Here is a 23,736-nt window from a genome sequence, read left to right as displayed (position 1 = left end):
TAGATCTTTGAAAACATCCACTTGATGTGCAGCGACAGTCAAAAAAGGAAATAGAATGTTAGGAATCATTAGAAAAGGAATAGGGAATAAGACAGAGAACATCTTAATGCCTCTATATGAAACTATGGTACACCCATATATGGACTGTAACTACGGCCAAATCTGGCTCCTGGGTAACTGAGTATGGAAGCCTGGCCCTGGAAAGCGAGTGACACTAGTGTCTGGAGAAAAACGGGGCAATAGCTTTGGTAGACTCTGGCTGCAGTAAGATCGTTGTACAAGAGGGTCTAGTCCTGGGTCTCAAACCCTCCAGAACTACAGTGCACCTACAATGTATTAATGGGGATATCTGACCCTATCCAACTGCCTGGATAAGGCTTGAGTTCTGCATTTGGGAGGAAGTTTTCCAGGTCGGTGTGGCACCCTGACTGACCTATGCTGTGATACTGGGCAAAGACTGTTCCATGTTCAAAGAAGTTGTTCAAGATTATGACTACTGACTTTCATGAAAAGACATCGATGCAGGAATCCCAGTGACATAGCAGACAGAGACCCTGACAATGGGAGCTGGAGAGCTGCCAGAGCCTTGGGAAGAGAACTCCTGCCCAAACCCCTCTTAAGTGTGGAGGGTGTGTGATGGTGTGTGCACACACCGCACTGAGCCAAAAGCAGTTAATGCCCTTTGGGTGGAGGAAGCCCTATCTCCAGTCGTACTGGGAATGGTCCAAGTACTAGGGTACTATAAAAGGGAGCAGTTCAGTCTGGGCTGGATGCTGGACAGGAAGGACCTGTTACAGGAACTCCAACTTCAGAGACTCTAGCCATTGGACCATGCTGCCCTGTGATGTAAGGGCTACTCCACAGACTCTGGTCATTAGGCCTTATTGCACTGCATTCAAGAGCTACTAGACAAAACTAATTCCTTGGAGCAACCAGTGGGAGATGCTGTAGCAGTGGAACATACTCCATGACAGGGACACTTTAAAGATATATTTGTGATGAGGATATTTTTGAAATTCTTTGAAAGTGGAGCACTTAAGACCTATTTTCAAAAATAATTGTAAGTAATTAGTGTCTCTCTGAAAGTCAATGGAATTTAGATCAAGGCACTTTTCAAAAAGCAGTTAGGTCCCATTTTCAGAAAGTTACACAAAATATGTCAAAGTTTCTAAGACACTGTCCTGCTGGGACCTAAATTCCACTGGCTTTCAGTAAGGCTTAGTAGCCCAAGTGCCTAAATCACTTTTTAAAAGGGCATGTTAACCTTTCAAATATTTCCATTTATCTCCTCCATGATTTGTATATCAGAGTGCTCAGACAGTGCTTTGTAAATAACAAATGCTATTGCTAGTCGGGCGAGGACACAGTTCACAGCCATGCAAATACTTTGACTTCTGAGGGACCCCAACTCCAGCCCACAGAAGTTTGACAACATGACCAGTAAGCAAGATGTCAGGATGGCGGTTGGTTTCTAGCGGAGTGCCCTAAGGTTCGGCTCTAGGACCAGTTTTGTTCAATATCTTTATTAATGACCTAGATGAGGGGATGGATTGCACCCTCAGCAAGTTTGCAGATGACACTAAGCTAGGGGGAGAGGTAGATACGCTTGAGGGCAGAGATAGGGTCCAGAGTGGCTTAGACAAATTGGAGGATTGGGCCACAAGAAATCTGATGAGGTTCAACAAGGACAAGTGCAGAGTCCTGTACTTGAGATGGAAGAATCCCAAGCATAGATACAAGCTGGGGACCAACCAGTTAAGTAGTAGTTCTGCAGAAAAGGACCTGGGGGTTACAGTGGATGAGAAGCTGGATATGAGTCAACAGTGTGCCCTTGTAGCCAAGAAGGCTAATGGCATATTAGGTTGCATTAAGAGGAGCATTGCCAGCAGATCCAGAGATGTCATTATTCCCCTTTATTTGGCTCTGGTGAGGCAACATCTGGAATATTGTGTCCAGTTCTGGGCACCCCACTACAAAAAGGACGTGGACGCATTGGAGAGGGTCCAGTGGAGGGCAACCAAAATGATTAGGAGGCTGGAGCATATGACTTACGAGGAGAGGCTGGAGAGGTACTTGGGTTTGTTTAGTCTGCAGAAGCGAAGAGTGAGGGGGGATTTGATAGCAGCCTTCAACTTCCTGAAGGGAAGTTCCAAAGAGGAGGGAGAGAGAGTAGTGACGGATGGCAGAACAAGGAGCAATGGTCTCAAGTTGTGGTGGGAGAGGTCCAGGTTGGATATTAGGAAAAACTATTTCACTAGGAGGGTAGTGAAGCACTGGAATGGGTTACCTAGAGCAGTGGTGGAGTCTCCATCCCTAGAGGTGTTTAAGTCTCGGCTTGACAAAACCCTGGCCGGGTTGATTTAGTTGGGATTGGTCCTGCCTAGAGCAGGGGGCTGGACTTGATGACCTTCTGAGGTCTCTTCCAGCTCTATGGTTCTATGATTCTAAGCAAGATAAGACATAGAATGAGATTTAGGATCGGAGTTGACAGTAACACTTGCAGTACATTACATGGCTTCCATTATCCAGCTCATGCTAAATTATGGACACCAAGTCTCCTTCATTTCTAAAGAATGAAGAATCCCACCAAAACTCCAGCATTCCAAAATGGCTGGACTTTCTCCAGCTAGGTATAGACCCTAAGTATCTGTTCAGCTACCTCTAAATCCACCATCAACCATATTCTAAATCCTTGGAAGACCTTCGCCTCATTCAGATTCCTGTGGGTAGCTGCTCATTCAATACCAGCACCTAGACCCACAACACCGGAAGGTGAAGTGACAAAAGCTGAACTCTGAAAATCATTGGAAATGGATCCATACAGACATCTTCAGGCATCTTCCCATGAAACTTGGGAAGAACAGGGGAAGACATATCTTGTTCTGTGGCACCTTCTTGAGAAGAAATGAAGTATGCAGATCTTCAACTCAGTCATCCACTTACATGTTTATCAAGCACTATAAGCTAGATCTTGTTTGTTACCTCACATACGAATCCTTTGGACAAAGTACTGAACAGAATGGTCACCAAATAATCCAGCTGCTCCTCTTAAATAGTCATGGTGAGTATATTTCCTGTCCAAATTGTTCTCTATACTTATTCGTGTCCCATTTATCACAGACTGGGGAAGAAGTCAGGATCTAAGATACTCTAGTCTTAACTGTACTGTCCAGCTGACGTGCAGTATATTGCAGTCATAAAAACAAAACCTTGCAAAAAAGAATATTGTACTTTGCTGCAAGACTCAGGCTCAACCCCTGTCAATTAAGGCTGTAGTTTCAGTTTCAGCTCTGAACTTCATGGCAGTTGTCAGTTTAGGCCATACCCATGACATATTTTAGCATCTAAGTATACAAAGATATTCTAAACTGCCAATTAAATATTAAAGAATGTAGCTCATTGGCCAATATAGTGTTCTCTGTTGTATAGAGATTAACTTAATTCTTTTCTTTTGTGTGAAGGATATCTGCAATTTAAATGACTAATTGCATTGTAGCTTTAGGCTGAACATATTGGTAACACATAAATGTTGATGACATGTGAAGGGTCAAGAGATTTATAATTTAGTTGACAATATATTGCTTAAAATGATGTGGCAAAAAGCCAGAAAACTTCATCTTAATAATTGTCTATTAACTAACATGACATTTGTATAGTATTCATTACCTCCAGGTACAGATTAAGCATCTGATGTAGCCATAGAAAGCGACACACGTACATGAGTCTTGGGCATAATAGTGAATAAACTGACATTACATTTGCAATAATTTGTTTCAATATGTAAAACATGTCGCCTACATTTGAAAGGACTTGTAAAAGTGTCATAGGGAAATCTGAGGGGAAAAAATGTAGTTGAATATTTTGTTCTGTAGATGTTTGACATTGTAGTGAAGATCCTTTTTAGAGTAAAGTTATCATAAATATACATGTTTGTTTGTTTTTAGCTGTATGAGAGAGCCTGGAATAGAGATCTAAGACCTTCAGACTTCAACTTGATTTCCTTTTTAAACAAGTTTTTATATTTAAAAAGAAAACCCACCCTGTTTTGAATTCATTCACTACTGTTTCAGAGAGCTTTCTAACCAATTTTGTGGACACAAGTACTCTTAGCCAACCAAGATTTATCAGAATAGGGCAAAGTGAAGCAGAATTACTCTAATCCAGTTTGATGTAACTTGGGGAAGCTGGGTTTGTTTCACTACGTACCCTTTACTTTCTATGGGCTACACTGTGATCCTTTTCCTCAATTTGGTGCGGGCGGATAGAAGTAGTCTCTCTGACTCAACAATGAGCAAGATTCTGGAAGTTTTGATTTTTGTGTGGTTTTTAATTTTTTTTTTTGGCAGCATTACTTAAACAATAAGCTATTTAATCGATAGTTCAGCTAACCTTTTACTTGGCCTTCATCCCTGTAGTGTCTGAGCACCTAACAATCAGCAGCCTGTGAGGCTAGAGAAGTGTTATCTGTAAAATGCAAATAGGGATCTTCATCACAATGTCCATTGTAAATGGACTGTGATAGCATATGAAGTCTAACTGAACTGGGAATTGCAGCCATCAGACTGGCCACACTGGGTCAGACCAAAGCTCCATCTAGCCCAGTATCCTGTCTTCTGACAGTGGCCAATGCTAGGTGTCTTCAGTGTGAATGAACAGAACTGCTAATCATCAACCTGTCACCCATTTGTAGCCTCTGACAGAGGCTAAGGACACCATTCCTACCCATCGTGTCTAATAGCCATGGATGGACTTATCCTCCATGAATTTATCCTCTTTTTAAAATCCTGTTAGTCCTGGCCTTCACAACGTCCTCTGGCAAGGAGTTCCACTGGCTCTGCATTGCATGAAGAAGTACTTGCTTCTGTTTGTTTTTAAACCTGCTACCTATTAATTTCATTTGGTGGCCCCTAGTTCTTATGCTATGGAAACAGGTAAATAACTTTTCCTTTTTCACTTTCTCCACTCCAGTTGTGATTATATAGGCCTCTCTCATATCTCTCCCTTCCCCCCCAGTCTCCTTTCTTCTAAAATGAAAAGTCCCAGTCTCTTTAACCCAGATTGAAATCCCATCATGTGAAGTACTCATCAGATTGTCTAAAATTATTTGGAAGGTTGACAGTGAACCCAGACCTTCCTCTGGCATTTGTTATGACCCTAATCCTATATCTGTATTGGCTGTATTATGAACAGCAACTATATCAGGTCTGTATTTGTATAGCTCTTAACTTATGTGTCTTCCACTTCTTTTTTGGTATACAGAATAGGCTAGTAGAATTACTGTGAAAATACAGAAAAAATCCTAAAGAATTTTTTGAAACCCCACTATGCACACTTAACAGAGTGCTTATTTTTAATGTACTTATTCCACACTCACATAATGTAAACAGTGGTTCTAGGATCTGAAGAAACAAAATTAACATTCATGTATTAAAAAATAGAATGGACTAGTGAGTTGCATATATAGTAGCAACAGTATGCTAACATTTTAAACAATCTAGGTATCAGCCAGTTATTTTTAAATCTGAGCAAGAATTCTGAGTGGAAAAAGTCACTTCAGTGAGCAATTGGTTCAGGTCCTGAGTGGACAGCTCTGAATACTGACATTGACTGTACTTTGAAACATATGTTCTAGAAGTCTGCAGTCTTACCATTTCAACTGGTTGCAGTCCAGGGTTTCCCAGCCTATGGGTCGGGACCCAAATATGGGTCGCCATTACATTTCCAAAGGGTCGCCAGGTGTCTCCCCAGGAGGCTCTTAAGGAGCCATTCACACATTTTTTGAATTGCCCTGGGTCACCAAGTCTTCCTGAACTGTCAAAATGGGTCCCCATCTGGAAAAGGTTGGGAACCGCTGCATTACACACTTAATATCTTGGAGGAGACTGAATCCATTAAAACAGATAATTACTGCACAAAGTGTAATGTTCTTACTTCATAATCACCACCACTGTTGTCAAACTCAAGCTTTTTGAGGTACAATTCAAGTATAGAACTGTTGGCGCCTAACAAAAGCTCTAGGTTCTCTGGAGACTTTCCATACAAAAGTTTTGAAGAACAATCTGAGTATTACATGCGGCTGATTTATAGGTCAATGAAAGGTTTTTATTTGGAACCCTAAAATCTTATGGAACCGTTGTTTCCATTCACTCTGTACCAAAATGATGCTGGCGATTGTAAGTCCTCCTGTCTTCTCACATAGTATCTTATGACGAGTTCACTGGTAAATAAAAGATTCTTATTTTTACAGAAAGAAAGGCAAGGGGAAGGGTTGCTTATTTGATACCCTAAATATAAAATTGTCAGAATGTGCCTGCAGCCAGATTAATGGAAAATGGGAGAGATGCTGTATGACTACAAGAAGATAAATATTGTGCCAATCTAGAATAGAGTGAATAAGGACAATTTAGAGGAATTACAGACCAATCAATGTAACTTCAGTACCCAGAAAGATAATGGAGGAAATAATCAAGTAATCTATTTGCAGACACTTAGAAGATAAGGTGATAAATAAGTCAGTGTGGATTTGTGAAGAATATATCAAACCAACCTAATAGCCTTCTTTGAGAGGATATAAAAAAGGGTGTGCATTGGAGAAGTGTTAGATGTAGTTTATCTTCCCTTCAGTAAAATTTTTGGTGCTGTCTTGTGAGAACTTCTCATGACCTCGGAAAGTAAAAACTATTATAAATTGAATGCATAGCTGGTTGGAAAATCATTCTCAAAAAGTAATTATCAGTGGTTCACTGTCAAGCTAGAAGGGCATATACAGTGTGGTCCTTCCAGGAATGGTACTGGATCCCATTTTGTTCAATATTTTCACAAATAATTTTAGATAATTTGCAAATGATACCAAGCTGAGGGGTTGCAATTGTTTTGGAGGATATTAAAATTCCAAATGGTATGGACAAACTGGAGAAATGGTTTGAAGTACATGAAAAGTACTGCACTTAAGAAGGCATAATCTGTTGAATCCATACAAAATGGGAAGTGATTGCCTAGGAAGGAGTACTGTGGAAAGGGATCTGGGGGTTATAATGGATCACAAGCTAAATGAGAGTCAATAGTGAAACACTGCTACCAAAAAAAAAAAGAGAAAAGTAAAAACCATTCTGGAATGTCTCAGGAGTGTAGTAAGCAAGACCTAAATAATTCCTTTGCTCTACTCTATGCTCGTAAGGCCTCAATTGACTTATTGTGTCAAGTATTGTATTGAGCAGTGCATTTCAGGAAAGAGGTGACAAATTCGAGAAAGTCAGGATAAAAGCACAACAATGATTACAGGTCTAGAAAATGCGGCCTACGAGCAAAGATAAAAATAATTGGGTTTGTTTATTCTAGAGAAGAGAAGACAGAGAGGACATACCTTTTCAAATACACAAAAGGTTATTACAAGGAGAAGGGTGAAAAATTGAACTCTGCCTCTGAGGACAGGACAAGAAGCAATGGGCTTAAGTTGTAGCAAAGGAGACTTGTTAGATATTAGGAAAAACTTTGTTAGGATAGATAAGCACTAGAACAAATTGCCTAGGGAAGTTGTGGAATCTTTCGCTGGAAGGTCTTAAGAGACAGGTTAGACCAAAAACACCTTTCAGGAATGGGCTAATGATTACTTAGTCCTGTGTTGAGGGCAGGGGACTGAACTAGATAAGATCCCTACCAGTCCCACAATTATTTAACTATAGTTACAAAGAATAAGTAGGAAGGGTGTTGACAAACGTTACAAAAATTAAAGGTGTAACTGCTGAATTTTTCGGTGGTTACACATTTATACACAGTGGGCAGGTGGGAGCTGGTGCTCAGGGGGAGTTGGCTTTAAAGCTGGTTCCTACCTGCCACTCCCCCATTGCTACTTCTGATAGGTGGCTCTGTGGGAGCTGGTATATGCAGGGAGCCCCCTGCCCCTCATCACCCCCGCACTGCTGCCCCTATATCTGTGGGAGGCAGTGGCAGAGGTGGGGGAGGTGGCTCCCTGGGAGCTAGCACTCGGGGAGAGCCAACTTAAAAGCCAGTTCCCCATGGGAAACACCTTCCACCTCCCCCGCCTTGCTGCCTCTGCGTGAGGTGCACGCAGTAGTTAGGATTAACAGATGAGCTCAGGCTTATCGGTTAATTGTGAATGACTACACGCTAATATCCCTACTAAGGAGGCCATTGACTCTGTGGTTTCCTTCTTTTTGGCTACATATAATGTTGCACCCATCTTCATTTCAGATAAGATCCACGAAGAGCCATAATTTTTAACCAACTATTTCATATAGGATGTGGTAATTCTCTCATTCTAACTGCCTTCTGGAGGGTAATGCACTCATTCTTAGGTCTGCTAATTTGTCTTCCTTGGGTTTTGATACCTTGTGCTATAATTGTTTCTAGCATATGGATATAGCCACATGTCTATCCCTTGCTTATTTTGATGAGGTCTCTCCCACTAATACATTTTCAGATTAGCAATTGGAGAGTTCTTATGAAGTGACATCAAAGCTGCCCATAGGCAGTAATTTAAGGATTTCTTGGAGAAACTGGATAGCCCTCTACCCCTTTTTCCCCTGTGCCACTCCGGTAGTATAGGGAACATCGGGGGCCAGCTGGGGGGAAAAACTGGAACATACCTGTAGTGGAGCGAGTTCTCTGCCGATTCAGCCACAGAAGTGGAAGTTAGAGTGGATTTGGGGCTTTGAAAACACTGCTCTGGCCTAACTGGCTTTCAGGCCCTGTGTATAAGGAAATAGGAATCCTTTACCCCTTGTATCTGCTGCTGGTCTCCTACCTCTACAGTAGGGCTCTTGCTCTGTTAAATTCTGACCTTCAAGTTAGAAGTGTGAGTTTGTTTTGTGTTGAATTCATTTAATGGGTTTTCTTAATTTTATTCCAGTAACTGATTTGGAAGCCTACTTCCTCATCTGTTCAAGCTGCCTGGTGCTTCCCCATTCTGTCTGAAACCTTTCTTCACTTGAAATTACATTTTTCACTAGCTTCAGAGGGGTAGCCAAGTTAGTCTTTAAGGTGCTGCTAGCCTATTTGTTCTTTTTTTCAGTTTTTCCAGTTACAGACTAACAAAACATGTAGATGGTATCGTGAGCTTTCCTGGGCACAACCCACTTCAGATGAAAGGAGTATTAAAGGTCCAATTCCAAAATAAATAGAGAAAGAAGGAAGGGAAGAAGAGAGGGGGAGTCAATTAGTGTTCATGTTACGTGAAGCTGATCGAGGAGGTGCAAATTGTTCATAAGTATCCATTGTTTCGTTTATCAGGAAGTGGAAGATTGTGTGCTAGTCAGGTAATTTCTTTACTTGTACCTCTGTGATGGGTCCCAAACCTGTAAATGAAGTTAAATTTCAAGGCTTCCCTGTGTATTTAGCTTGAAACAACAGGGTGATTTGGAGATCTATTAATGAGTGCCTGGGCAGGTTGAAGTGTTCCCCCACAGGTTTCTGTGTGTGGCCTTTTCGGATATCTGATTTGTGTCCATTAATGCTTTCCCGTAGAGACGGTCGAGTTTGGTCAATATACATGGGCATATATATTTTGGAACTGGACCCTTAATAACTCCATTCATCTAAAGAAGTGGGTTGTGCCCAACGGAACCTCATGATACCATCTACATGTTTTGTTAATCTTAAAGGTGCTGCTAGACTATTTGTTGTGTTTTTAAATCTTTCACTAGATCACTCTCCATTTGTGCCTTGCATTGGTAAAAATACTTTGAGTGGAAGGGAAGAATTGTTGTTCAGCTTGCCATGCTGCTGACTTGCATTCCCTATAAGCCTCCTACCTTTTTATTATGTTTTTTGAGAGAAATGGTCAATAGATTTAGCTGAAATCACAGTTGTCCTAAAAGCTGCCTTGATACAGTTACTACATATCACTTTTGTATGTGTTGTATGAAATCACATCTGCGTTGATTAAAACCCTTTTTGAAGAGAAAGGCGCTTGTATTTCCCATGGCCCAGGGGAATTCGATCCACCTCTGGGGATACTGCTGAGCCATTTCTTTTTATTTGCATTGATACAGTTCTTCCAATGGCATGTCATCTAAAACACTTTCCCAGAACAGAGAGAGGGGCTTGGTTCACTGGTTAGGGCACTGGAGTGGGGAAGTCAAAAATCCCTTAGTCGGCTCCTGGTTCTGCTACTGATTTGCTTTGACTTTGGGCAGTCACTTCACTTGTCTGTACCTCTACTTCCTTTCTCACCTTTTTGTCTTAAGCCCTGCCCTGAAGAGCCTAGTTTGCCTTTCGCCGTGCATGTATGGTGCCTAGTAGAATGGTGTCCTGACCTTAGGTAGGACACTTGTTACTGTAATACAGATGATGGAAGGGAATTCCCTATAGAAGGAATTTATATCTTTTTTAAAAAACTGTTGTGTTCCAAAAAAGAAACACCCCTTAAGTATCTTGCTGTGACATGCATACTACAGGTTGAACTTTCCTGGTCCAGCACTCTTGGGACTTGACCGGTCCCAAACCAGGGAATTTGCTGGACCAGAGAAGGTTCCCTGCCATAGTCAATCAGCCCCCAATCCTCAGTTCTGCCAGCTCCGGGGAGGGGTCTACTCACTGCTCCATCCAATCTGCTTCCTTTGCTCTGGCTGGACTGCCTGGTGGGCTGCCCGGGGGCTCAGCTCTAGCTCTGTGCTGCTGCAGGTCCAACCCTGATCCCACTGCTGTGGGCTGGTTGGGGGCTGCTGAGAGTTTGGGCTCTGGCCCTGCATCAGCCTGTGGGCTCTGGTCCCCCGATCCCATAAGATGCCCACGGCTTAGGGCTTGACTTCCTGCCCAGTCTCTGGCTTCACATCACAGACCGCCCTGGGCACTGTCCAGCCCGGTTCTGTGCTGCCGCATGCTGCCCCATACCAGTCCCAGTGCCACAGGCTGCTGAGAGCTGCTGCTGGCTCCAGTCCACTGCTGCAGGCTGCTCAGGGCTGTCCCTAGCACCAGCCTGTGCCCCATCTGCTGCTTCAGTCCACCCCACTTCTGGATAGCCTTCCTGTCAGTAGGCTACTGGTCTGTCTGATCCAGGAACATCCGTGGTTTTGCCGGACGAGAGAGTGCCAGTTTTAGGAGTGCAACCTGTAGTTATAGAAAATGAGTGGAAGGAGTATGAGGAGGAGGAGAACATGTTCCTTCCTGTTTGAAAACTTAACACTAGAGTTCAGGCTGGTGCTTGTAGGCTGATGTACCTATTTTCAGGTAAGCTCTGAAAAGCAGAGGCAGGAGCTACTATCAAGGCATCTAGAGTAGGGAGGGGAAAGGCCAAGAAGGAAGGTCAGTAATTCACACCATCTATGTAGGGTTTGCCCCAATCCTGATGAAGCATCTTAATCCTCTCCCCCACACAGCAAGAAGTAGAGGAATCTTCTGGGAATTACACTAGAAAGAGCACTTTCTCTGGAGTGATATAAATGTAGTCGTGTTAGTCTGGTGTAGCTGAAACAAAAAACAGGACTATGTAGCACTTTAAAGACTAACAAGATGGTTTAATAGGTGTGAACTTTCGTGGGCTTCCTCAGATCAAAAAGTAGAAGAAAATTGTCACAAGGTATTTGGCATTAGCAGTGAATTATGCCAATAGTCTTTTCTTCTTCTTGACAGATGCAGACATCTGATGCAATTAGCTGTTCTCAGTGCACAATGTGAACACAAACTTGTAAGCACTGAGTGCCGGTTTGTATTTTTGGTACCTCAAAAAATGGTTTGCTTTTAAAACAATACCCTTAAAGGTAAAAAGTGTCAGTACAAACGTTTCCATTTTTCCCCACTTGCTCCCTGGTTTGAAACAAAATATGAAAGGACAAAAAATTGCTGCGGGTGGGGAAGGACAAACCAAGAGGGAACTGGCATAATAAACATCTGAGGTTTTGCTAGCATGTGCTCTGTGGTTAACTTGTACTTTAAAAGAGGTGTCTCTATTCTGTAGCCTCAAAGCAACACAGCATCATGTGTTAAGTGTCATTCCAACCAGATTCATTCCTTTTGCAGCGCCAACAGTTACCTCTTCAGATCTGTGAGTGGTCTGACCCAGATTGCATTTAAAAGCAGAATAACTTAGAAATATTGTCTTACATCATATTTAGTCTAAGTGTTTATGCTCTTAAGATCCAAAATCTCACTGGCAATCAGCAGGATTTCTACCAAGTGCCTAAATCCCATTTGAAAATGAGATTTAGTCTCCTAAATCATTTTAGTGTTAGTTACAATGCTGAGTGCAGTACTGCCTGATTTCCTTTTAAAAATCTAGGCCTTTATCTTTTTTCAGATAAACCTGCAGTGGCCTTAACTTTCTAATAAGTGAGTGTGGAGGAAGTAGCTGTTGGTTTGGGTGTGTTTTGCAGTCAGTTGAAAGGCCCTCAGAAATGTTGTAGTTGAATAGCTTATTGATAAAGATTTGTATAATAGATAACAGCTGTCTTATGAAGTGTGAATTTGCTGTCTTAATAGACCACAGTCTATTATAAGCTTGTTTGGTTTTCTGATTATTCTTTCGTAAGGCAATTTCCACATTGCAGGACGCACTAAAGATGTTTCCCAAGGACTCCAAACTTCAAGACTAAATTAACTCTTTTCAAAAAGATAAAAACAAAATTCCTTTAACTAGGACAAGTTGGCTTTCCCACTTATAACATCTTGCGCTACTGGCAGCTCCCAGACAGATTGGGGATTTGAGATATGTGCCCCCATTTTTCCAAAGGAATGAATAAGATTGAGAGGAATTGTGTGTTTATTTTTTAAAAGGTAAGACTTTGCATTTAGAGAGTGTTTTCACCTCCATGAAGTTCTTTGAATTATAAAGGACATTGCTGTTGGGTTACTGAAAATCCCTGGGGGTTTGTTTCATTTATAACATTGCCTTGAGCCTTCTGCTGCATCCTGTTGGATTGACCTCCTTTTCAACTCTATGCTAGCAGCTGCACTGCAGAGCTATCTTTTCCCTGGATCCTTCAGGGTTGTCATATGACAAACTTGAACTGTGACCCTTTTGTGTCTTACCCAGCCAGCAGTGCCCTCTTTTATGCTTCGTGGCCGGCAGTCTTCCCCCATACAACCATTTGTTCCAAGCCATTTAACAAACTGAAAGTTTCAAATGATGGCATTTCATAGTTTAATAGTGATGACTGTAAAATAAATGAAATAGTGCTTAATTCTGTGCATAGTGCTGGTAAGAAATACAGCTTAATTTTCTGCAAATCTTTGTCTAATCTCTGAGACTACATTAAAGAGCATTTAAATTTTATAAGATAAAATGTATTAAAAGGTAAAGCCTTTCCTTATGGCATAAATATGCAATTTGTTGCCGCAGACTGTCCTGTACTAGCTTTTATTTCTAATATATGTTTTTAATCAGTTTTTAAGCCAAGGTGATAAAGGCCCATTTTGCTGAAGTTTCACAGAGACTATTAGGGTAAGAACTGACAACAGTGAAGATTGCATCCAAGTAACACCATCTCCAAGTGGCATTGATGCTGGTGGGTATCACCTGGCTGAAGTTAGTCTGAGCACTCTTATTTGTTCAAATTGCATTCATTACCAAAAAGCCTCCAGTAGTGATAAGAGACTGGCTGTATAGTATAGATTGGCTCCAAGATAAGTATCCAGTCAATTGTGTAGATCATAGTAATCTTCTTTTGTTTCTATTAATTAATCTGTTTCAAAATGGGGATGGCAGTGTACACGTGCTAATGCTAACATTCTGAACATGAGACAGCTAATCCCCCTTTTCCTTCTAATTGGATTTTCATATCCAGATAAACCTGCAGATCGGAAGACGGATAGACTGCATGTTCAAGGAATGCCATCCCAGTGTTTAGATGCTCTAGCTGTGTGTGTTTTTTGCTTTGAATGATACAATCTCCTGGATTATTTTTAAACACTTTTAGACAAATGACTGTAAAGACTGGCAAATGGTTAGACTGTTCCAGTTCCTCTTTGCCGTGTTCACTACGTGTTAATACTTGAGTCCCTTCTCAGGCACCACTGTGTTTGTGAGGAGACCATCATTTGAAGATTGATTGTGGTTGTGGGAAGGAATGAGGATTTAATCTGTCTTTTTCCAAACTAGTGTATTCCTATGGTATTCTCTCTCCTATGTTCCCTTTATTTTGTCTACAACAATTCAGAAACTTTCTGACAAAACAAAAGATGTTCGTTCGGTGAACCCAAAATATTTCACAAACATGATTCAGGTTTGATGGAATTTTGTTGAATCACAAAGTTCTTTTTGATGGTATGCTGGCTGGCGGGAATGCTAGAAAACCTGGACTGCCTTGGCCTGTTGGCAACCCAGCCATGCTGGTAGGCTCGAGGAGCCTAAATTTTCAGGGGACCAGGTGTTTCCAGGTTCCCTGCGCTGGAAAAGCAGCTGGTATTCAGTGGTGATAATCAGCCAAATTGACAAAGATTTTCATTTCACTCAGGAGCTGCCAGGGAACAGTGTGTGTGGTTCTTGTTGTTCATCAGTTTGTCCAAAACAATTTTTTAGGGAATCTTTGCTTTGTTGCAAATGCTAAAGAAACTTATTTTGGTCCTGATTAGCCCAGAACCAAATTTTAAAATGTCAGTTTCTTACAAACTGAAAATTCAGAATTTTCCTCAGTTGTGTAATTAGATTGCAATTTGTTTCACCACTGGCGTGGCTTTTGTCTGTACAAGCACTCACTGATCTGTAGCTGTAGTGAAAATACAATTCATTGTAGAGTTTACTGTGATATATTTTCTTCCATTTGTTGAAATAACAATTAAAATGGCAGACTAATTATTTTGCAAAAGATAAGTAAGTCATAGGAAACGTAGAGACTTATGGATTGCAGGTTTGTCCTACAGAGCCACCTATAAAGCTGATCATCAAGATGCTAGATTATATTGTCTTGCCTTTGCATGACTTTAGTTTATTCTGACTAGACTAGACTACTGATGTATATATTTTGAAAAATAATTTTAATTTTCTCTTTTGTCTCTTCTCCCCATGCCTGTTTAGGGCTTGAATGGCAGTGCAGCTGCTTCTGGATCATCTGGTTTTAGTCTTACAAAACAATTATTTCGTCCAAGAATAACACGTGTCTGTCTCAGGGACTTGATATTCTGCATGGAACAAGAGAGGGAGATGAAGCATTCTCTAGCCTTGTACCGTGCTCTTCTCAAGTAATGGTTCAAAGCTTATATTTCATTTCTTGCTGTCTACTGCCAAAGAAAACACTGAAACATTGTTGCACTGTCCTGAGATTCCAATTTCTGGAAAATAATCCGTTATAAGGATAACTTTTGTTTACAGATTAATTTTTATTAAATACCTAACTTAGCACCTGGAGGGCTTTTTAACTAATCAGTCACATTTGGGGCCAGTCCGCAAAACACTGAAGATACCTTGCACACAAGAACTCAACCCACTTGCATGCACTGAACTCTTGCAGACTGAAGACTTAAGATGTGTACCAAGATATCTGTCACTTGCTTCAGTACTTCAAACTCTACAATGGCTGTTCTATGTGTAAAGCCTTCCTGTCAGCCAATCTTATTTAGGAAAACAAATTTCAAGGCACTTCATAGCCCGATGAATGTATCTAATCATGAACCAGAATCATCAGTCATGCTAGTATATTGCCTACCTGACGTAGCATCTCTTTACATTTTCTGGCTTTAAAATTAGTTGCTGTAACTATTTCTAAAATGCAAGGAACAAGGCAGCAAGCAAAGGGATGTGGAGTAATATCCCTTCTAAATCAAGAGGAGGATGAGCAATTATTTTTCCCACCCCTGAGTGGAATGAATTTTGTGTGCACCCATATGGGGGCAATGTGTGACACATCACCTTCATATTGGTGCACAAAACAAAATTCATGTGGTGGTGGTGGGGGCCAAAGGGTTTTGAGTGTGAGAGGAGGCTTGGGGCAGAGGGCTGAGGTAGAGAAGTGTGAGGGCTCCAGCTGGGGGTGTGAGATCTGGTGCAGGGCTGGTGATGAGGGGCTCAGGGCTGGGATACCAGAGTGTTAGGGCTCTGGATAGGGCTGTGGGTTCTGGGATGGGGCCAGATTGAGTCCCTTGGGATAAGGGAGGGTGCTCTGGGACTACTTCCCATCTCTCTCTACTCGCAGCAACACTTGGACTGGGAGAGAAAATCACTTTTTCCTGCCATGGCAGCTGCAGGGCTGAGGATGCAGGACAGGCACCTGGCCCCAACAGGTTCTAGTTGGAGCTGAGTATCTAGGGCGAGGGATGCTCTGGCCATGGCAGATCCTGGGGCTGGGCCTGGGCTGGACTGTTCAGGTCATTGTGTGTGTGTGGGGGGGAGCCCTCTGGCCATGGCAGGGAGTGGTGGGGCAGCTTACAGGGAATTTAGAATGTGAGTCTAAATGCACAAGCTCCTGTGATCATATGCTATGGTTTGGCTAGGATGAGCTTCAGTGTTGCAGAAACCTGGAGCTACTAAAAATCCAGAATGAGAAAAGGAGCTTAAAAAGGAATGAGAAACTAGATGTAGTATGTTCCTTTGCTAGTCATTTAATTAGCAGGAAGTTCAGGTAACTCTTGAATAAAAAATGGAACAATCAAAAGCAGCTTGCATTGGCTTTCTGCAGAAAAGGCCATTTAACATGTTAAACATTCTAAGACTATACAGTCAGAAAATAAGCCCCTTTTTAAAGGGGAGAGTAGCATTTGAAAGGGGACAAAGCTTTCACTGCTTCATTGAGAATGTAAATGTAACTGAGATGCTGATGCTAAATCAGAGATGTGCAAAATAGCTGAATTAGTGGTCAGGGATCATCTCAAAAATGTAAACTAAACAGTTTAACCACTTGTGGTGTTCCTACTCAGTCAAGATGACTCCAGTTTCTTAATACTGTTGGAATAGTTTCTTTTCTGCATTGGAAGATCTGGTGAAAGCTGCCTTTTTGAAGGGAAAAAATCCCTTTCTCTTACTGCATCATGTATACCATGACACCTGATGATATAGCATGGCTTTTCTGACACAACTGCTAGGGAAAGCAGGAACTGTGTATTGAATGCCTTCCTGCTGAAACTTCTTTAGAGAAAAGGCTTCCTACGGTTATTTGGCATGCTAAAGTGGAGAAAAATTAAACTTAAACATATCAGTCACTGAGATCACTGTAGACACTTACCAAATACAGTATGTTTTGAATGTCATATTTTTCTGTTGGGACAGTAGTGAACAAAGCTAGTAAATGGCTGTAAATTATTTGTGTACATATAGCATATGTATATGTATATACAAAGCAGTACTTTGGCCATGAAGCAGTAGTTTGCAAGATATTGATGGCATCAGGCAAAATTGTTTTGTAATTAAATGCTTAGCTTTACTTTTTATGTAAAGTGCAGCATTTTTCCATATTTGTGTACTGTATCTTATTGACCAGATGTTTAAAATTATTTTACATACTACATTAAAGCAATTATTTTATTAAAGTAATGGGTAAGCTTGCTCCATAAATACGCAGTCTTCAGAGTGTTTGAAAAGCGAAAGTTCAATGAGTAAGAAGAGTTGCAGTTTAACCATTCAAATTATTAAAAAGCAAAACAGAGCTTCCTGTACATACATCTATGGGACTGATTACCATGACTAACATATTAAATTCCCAATAAACACAAATGGGGAACAAAATCAGCAAGGTGCTCTTTAATAGAAATAACCTCCAAATTGACAGCTGAAATGCAAAATATTGCTCTCAGGAATAATAACTCATATCTGTGCTAGATTTGTGTGTGTGTATAATATATAAAAATATCAAGAGAAAAAACTTTTTAATCTGAACAGGAATTAATTCAATGTAGTATTTTTGGTGCCTGTTTAGTATTTCCTTCATAAAATAGAAACACATGGACACTTGAGGCCCTGAAGCCATTGTCTCTCTATTGTCTTCATGGCAGGGGATAGGCCAACATAGAGAAGCGTATCTCAATAACCTTTTATTGGACTTTTAAGACTTTCATACCTGAATGAGATATAACTCAGGGTTATTTTTGTAATCTTTAGCAGTTTGCTAACTTAACACTGGGAATGTACGATAATATATTTTGAGTTACTTGTCTAGAATTTGCACAGGTTATATCATCTTTGAGTTACATGTTCATATAATTGGCCCCTTAAATGTTGTCCAGATCATGGTATGATTCCAACATTCAGAATACGGTGCCATTCATTTCTAATGCTTAGATTCATCACCTACACAGATGTGCATTAAAAACACGTCACATACCTCTCTAAACAGTTACGTTCCTACATAATTACATTTCCTGCACATTGACTTACACAATTGTTTTAAAATCTGTTTAGAGTGAATCTGACACATCATCTGTTTCTCAGTAACTGAAAGCCAATTCATATTGGTTTACTTCCAAAATCTGTCAGTTAAGTTTTGAGTTGTTTGGTGTGACAGCCTTAATAATTAAAATTGTTTGTATAGGTTCCTTACTGGTATTCCCAGAAGTTGGAAAGGGCTGTGTATTTTATAAATGAATGCATACTGTGTGTGTCAGCTCAGACCTGAATAATGTGGAGTGACTATCTTTCTAGGGGAAATATTATCTCTGGTGCAACTACTGATTTAATGATATTCCCAAATGTGACAAATAATAAATTTGCCAGTAAGAATTGGGAGAAGATGGAAAAAAGGGAAGTCGTGTAAGATTTGTTTTTATACATTAAATCCTTTGATGCCTTGTGATTGGTTGGGGAGAGGGTAACTTTAAAACAGTTCAGCTGAGTACTCTACACAGTATGCTGAGTTGTGCAGGGAAGATATTCTTTTGAAAAACATTTGATCATTTTGGAATGATCAAGGAGGACAGTAGTAAAAGTAAAGGCATAATTCGAAGGAAGGAAAATAATTAGCTAGAGCTGCTCTTTGCTCTGTTTCAAGTCACTTTGAAGTATGTTCTCTTGCATTCTGGCACCAGTATGTGTCCTCTAGAATTCTTTCAGACTAACAGACTGGTTGGTATTCATCAGAGGAAGAAATGTGTGAAAACCTCACACTTTTCAGTCCACTTCACATTCTGTCCAGTCCTTTCCTACATGAGTCTTGGTTCTGAAAAAATCTATTGTAGTTCTTTACACTCTCCCTTGTTCCCAGGGCCGGATTAAGGGGGGGGGGGGGAGAGGGCTAGCTGGGTAGCTGCCTGGGGCGCCAACCTGTGGGGGGTGCCTGATGGCAGCTGTAAGGGGCACCGTGTGCCCAGCCCCCGCCCAGCTGCGCAGCGCCCCTTAGAGCTGCCATAAGCTGCCATGCGCCCAGGGCCACGGGCTGTGTGGCACCCCTTAGAGCTGCAATCAGGCAGTGCACACCTGATTGCAGCTGTAAGGTGTCCAGCGGCCTGGGGGTGGAGCCACGCATGCGTCGCGCGCCCGCTGCCCTGGGCGCAGGAATGGCTCGAGCCGGTCCTGCTTGTTCCATCTTGAATAAGTGCCCGAGGAACACCAAAAGTTTAAATCTGCTTAGGCTTCATCTTGTCCCATTAGAGTTCTACTGCATTTCAGTGATATCAACTGATGCAAATTTACAAACTGACCAGTCAATCACACACCTTATGTGGAATGGGAAATGTGCAATCAGGCACCTGCAGAGACAAAGTGCAGTACTGTGTTACACGTAAACTATGAAAAAAGGGGGGGAGGGGCATTAAGGTTTGACATGATAAGGAAACTTTCTCTGCTTGTTTTATTTAAATTAAAATTAAATTAAATTATTTAAAGTGGTTAAAAGCATAATTTTTCTTTTGCATAGTAAAGCTTTAAGTCAATGTTCAGTTGTCAACTTTTCAAAGAACAACCATGACATTTTGTTCAGAGTTCTGAACATTTCATCGTTATGAACACCTCATTTTGAACACCTCATCTGAGTGGAGGTTGGTAACTGAGCTTCTACTGTGTTTTCAGTGCAAGGATAAAGTATCAACTCTGTTCCTCCATCTCTTTTCCCCTACCCCCATTTTTTCCCTTGGGTCAATGTTGCCTGATACAGACACGGGGATATGTTTAGACTGCAGGCTTCTTTTGAAAGAAGCTTTTCTGGAAGAGATCTTCCAAAAAAACTTCTCCCTAAAGAGAGTGTCCACACTGCCAAAGTGCATTGAAAAAGTGATCTGCTTTTTCGACAGCATCTAGTGTGGATGCTATCTTGCATGTAAGCTGTGATTACTATGGACGGAGTAGCCACCAGGGCACCTGTGCTTTTTCCTCCTTCCTCTTCTTGTGAAAGAACTCCTTCTTCCCCGTCCACACATTCCTTTTTCCAAATAAGCTCTTTCAGAAAAAGTGTTCTTCCTCACAAAATGAGGTTTACCAATGTTGAGAAAACCCTGCATTCTTTTGATTTTTTTCTTTCAAAAGAATGCAATAGCAGTGTGGATGCAAGTGAAGTTTTCTTTTGGAAAAATGGCAGTTTTTCCGAAAAAAAAAAAAAAAAAAAAAACCCTGCAGTCTAGATGCACCCTGGGTGGGCATAGAAGGATGCAGAGGAAGGAGGGTAAGTAGATCTGTAGCATGTCCCATATTTAACTTCCTTTGAACTTCAGTTGTGTACTGACCTGAAAGTAGTGTAGACCGCTGCTTCCTAGAATGGAGAGTTTGAAGAAGATACTTTGAAAGGGATTGTCTCTGGAATGGACTGGTCAAATCCTTGAGACTTGTTCTGCAGCTGCAGTCAGAATTTCTAATCTATCTCCTGCCACTCAGGTGAGTGCAGCTGGAAGGCCCTGAACTGAGATTGTCAATAGCACTAGGCCCTTGTATAAAACCAGGATACTCCATGTGAGTGGGATGTAATAACTAGCCTAGAACAGCTGCAGGGCAGTTTTGAGTTTCACAACCTTTTCCAAGGCGGTAAAAATGCCGAGAGCATAGGTAGAGAGAGGTTTACTGGGGCAGCAGATTTCCCCTTCCTTGGTCATCTGAGTGGTGTAACTGGGCAAATGGCACAGCCTCTCTTCCAACTGTAGCACCTGGCCCTATCTCCTATACAGAAAAAAAAAGTGGACCTTTAACTTGAAAAGGTTGGACACTACTGTTCCCTTGGGGTGCGTCTAAACTACATGGCTCCATGGACAGAGCCATGTAGATTAGTTTACACGGAAAAGGGAAATGAAGCCGCAATTTAAATAATCGTGGTTTCATTTACATCAAAATAGCCGCCGCGCTGTGCCAATCAGCTGATTGTTGGCTCAGCGCGGTAGCCTAGACAGGGATCTGCCAACCCCAGAACCCTTCGTCAGCAGATCCTGTAAGCCTTGGCACAGCGCGGTGGCCATTTTGATGTAAATGAAGCCGCGATTATTTAAATTGCGGCTTCATTTCCCTTTTCCGTGTAAACTAATCTACATGGCTCCATCGATGGAGCCATGTAGTTTAGATGTACCCTTAGACTGTAGGGGAGAGAGGGTCTTTGGATCTAGACAGGACCAGTTGTACAGTATTGCATCAAACTCAGTGATGCACTGTAGCAGGAAGAAGTGAGGACACTTTCTGGTTTCTACTGACTTGGAAGTGGCTTACCCATACTTGCTCATGGTATAACTGGTGTTTCAGGTTCATAACCTATAGCTTCAGATCCCTCAATCATTAGAACTCCCAGCTGTTGGCTACGCCCCAGAGGCTGTATTGCAGGCAATGGGAGTTCTGTCCTAGGGTGCCTAGGGCAAGTAAAGGTACTATTGCCTAACCTTACCTTTGCTGTGCCAGCATGGCCCTAGCAGGTGGGAAAGCAAAGAAAAATCTTTTTGGCTTCTGGAAGGGAGGGTAGGTAGATGGGAGACCCCTGAGCTGCAGTGTTTCCTAGTTCTAAAAAATCTCTCGTTACCGCCTCTAATCCTACCTCTGCCTCCCTCCAGCCCTGGGAATTCTTTGCTTCTCTTTCCCAAACCTGGGAGGATAACTCCACCCCACCCTTCTTTTCCCAGGCCTGGGGTTGCAGGGTGTGTTGGTAGCAGCAGTGCTGGGATTTTTCCTCCTTTCCCTTCTGCTTGAGGCATGGGTGAGCACTGCTTGCTTCCTGTAGTAGTCCTGATTGAGTGGCTGCCTCACTTCTTAGGCAAGAGTGGCCGGCTGGGTTTTCCCCTAGGCAGGCCTGAAATTCATGTGAGTGTTCTAGCTTCTGCAGGGTGACACTGGCTACAGCAAGAGCTAAACATGTTCCTCCATTAGAAGTGGAGAACGGCCAGGGCTGTATGCTGCTGGTTTTTAAACCATTTGGCTAGGAATAGTTTGTCTCCCTTTCCTCTGGACTCTGAGGGAGGCGAAATATCATCATCCCTGATTAAAGTGGGCTTCTTCAGGGAGTGGGTTTAGGAGGCTTAAGTCCCCTTTGTCTAAGGAAGAGCAAGGATGTGAATGCTGTCAGCCTGGAGCTTTGGCATATGTGGAGACAGTTTTCTCAATCGCTCTGGCTGCAGTTGTTCCACTGTGTGTACTTAAACGGGCTAGAGGCTGAGATGAGAACTCTAAGCTGAGGGTTAGAGCCCTATCTCTAGGCAAAGTGCCTGCCCCAGGTAGCGCTTCTCTCTGTCCCCATTCACACCAGGGAGAATGAGGACATGAGCCTTTGCCTACCTTATGTTGGAATGGTCCCTCAGTTCACCCATTTCACTGAAAAGAGGAAGCCAAAGTGCTCTTTTTCCCTGCTAGCCTGCATTGAGGTACAATGTTGTTAATTCAACTGGGAAGGGAGGAGCCTGCCCCTAATGATGAAAGGGCAGCTGTGAAATTGGAAAACCTCACTGGCTGCCCTGAGAGGAGCTTGTAGTACAGCTGTCCTTTCAGCCACTCATTCTCAAGTGAGGGGGTGCTGGTCTGGCTGGACCAGGAACCTAAGACCAGGCAAATCTTAGTAGCTCTAGCTATGGCTATACTGCAATAAAAAAAAATCCAGGCATTGAGTTTAAGAACCTCATCTCTACAGGCTTCTGCTCATGGGCTAAGGATGCGGAGCTCAAACTAGATGTGTGGGTCTCAATTCTCAGCTCCTGAGACCCTGACCCTCTCATAGCACCAGCCCAACTTCTACAGTAAGCCCCAGTGCACAAATATAAATGGGAAGGGACTGCCTAGAAAGGCATCTGGGGTTCATAGTAGATAAGCTAAATCCAAGTCAATAGTATAGGATTTAAAAAAAGCAAGCAATGTTCAGGGATGTATTAGCCAAGTGTCTTGTAAAGAAGACTGGAGCAGTAGTAATTCTGCTCTACTCCATGCGGATTAGCTCTCAGCTGGAGTAGTGTGTCTAGTTCTGGTTGCCACATTTCAGGAAAGATGTGGACAAACTGGAGGAAGTCCTGAGAAGGGCAATAAAAAATTAAAGTTTTCAAAAACATGTCCTGTGATTGGGAGGAGAGACTGAACAAATTGGCTGGGTCTAGACTGGCCAGTTTTTCCAAAAAATCAGCTGCTTTTCTGGAAAAACTTGCCAGCTGTCTACACTGGCCGCTTGAATTTCTGCAAAAGCTCTGACTTTCTACTGTAAGAAATCAGTGCTTTTTGCGGAAATACTATGCTGTTCCCGTTCGGGCAAAAGGGCCAGTGTACACAGCTGAGATTTGTTTTCTGCAAAAAAGCCCTGATTGCGAAAATAGCCCTCGGGGCTTTTTTGCGCAAAAGCGCATCTAGATTGGCCACAGACGCTTTTCCACAAAAAGTGCTTTTGTGGAAAAGCGTCCGTGCCAATGTTGACGCGCTTTTCCAAAAATGCTTTAATGGAAAACTTTTCCGTTAAGCATTTCTGGAAAATCATGCCAGTCTAG

General features: G+C 42.0%; 1 protein-coding gene across 3 annotated transcripts in view; it reads left to right on the top strand.

Annotated features, from left to right (window-relative positions):
- Positions 1-19,610, top strand: part of TAF4B (TATA-box binding protein associated factor 4b) — a 121,043-nt gene extending 101,433 nt beyond the window's left edge. The window contains exons 15-16 of one of the 3 annotated variants that reach the window (XR_012901517.1): positions 13,340-13,460; positions 14,969-15,099. Coding sequence is in view for 2 of the 3 variants with exons in the window: in XM_075920812.1 (XP_075776927.1) it covers positions 14,969-15,136 (168 nt within the window). In the remaining variant the exon portion in view is untranslated. The other 2 variants (XM_075920812.1, XM_075920813.1) reach the window with 2 other exon arrangements.
- The last annotated feature ends 4,126 nt before the right edge of the window (positions 19,611-23,736 follow it).

Source organism: Pelodiscus sinensis, chromosome 2 (genome assembly GCF_049634645.1).
Source record: "Pelodiscus sinensis isolate JC-2024 chromosome 2, ASM4963464v1, whole genome shotgun sequence".
NCBI classification, from domain to species: domain Eukaryota; kingdom Metazoa; phylum Chordata; order Testudines; family Trionychidae; genus Pelodiscus; species Pelodiscus sinensis.
Note: the sequence above shows the minus strand (reverse complement) of the source record. Positions and strands in the feature narration are given on the sequence as shown.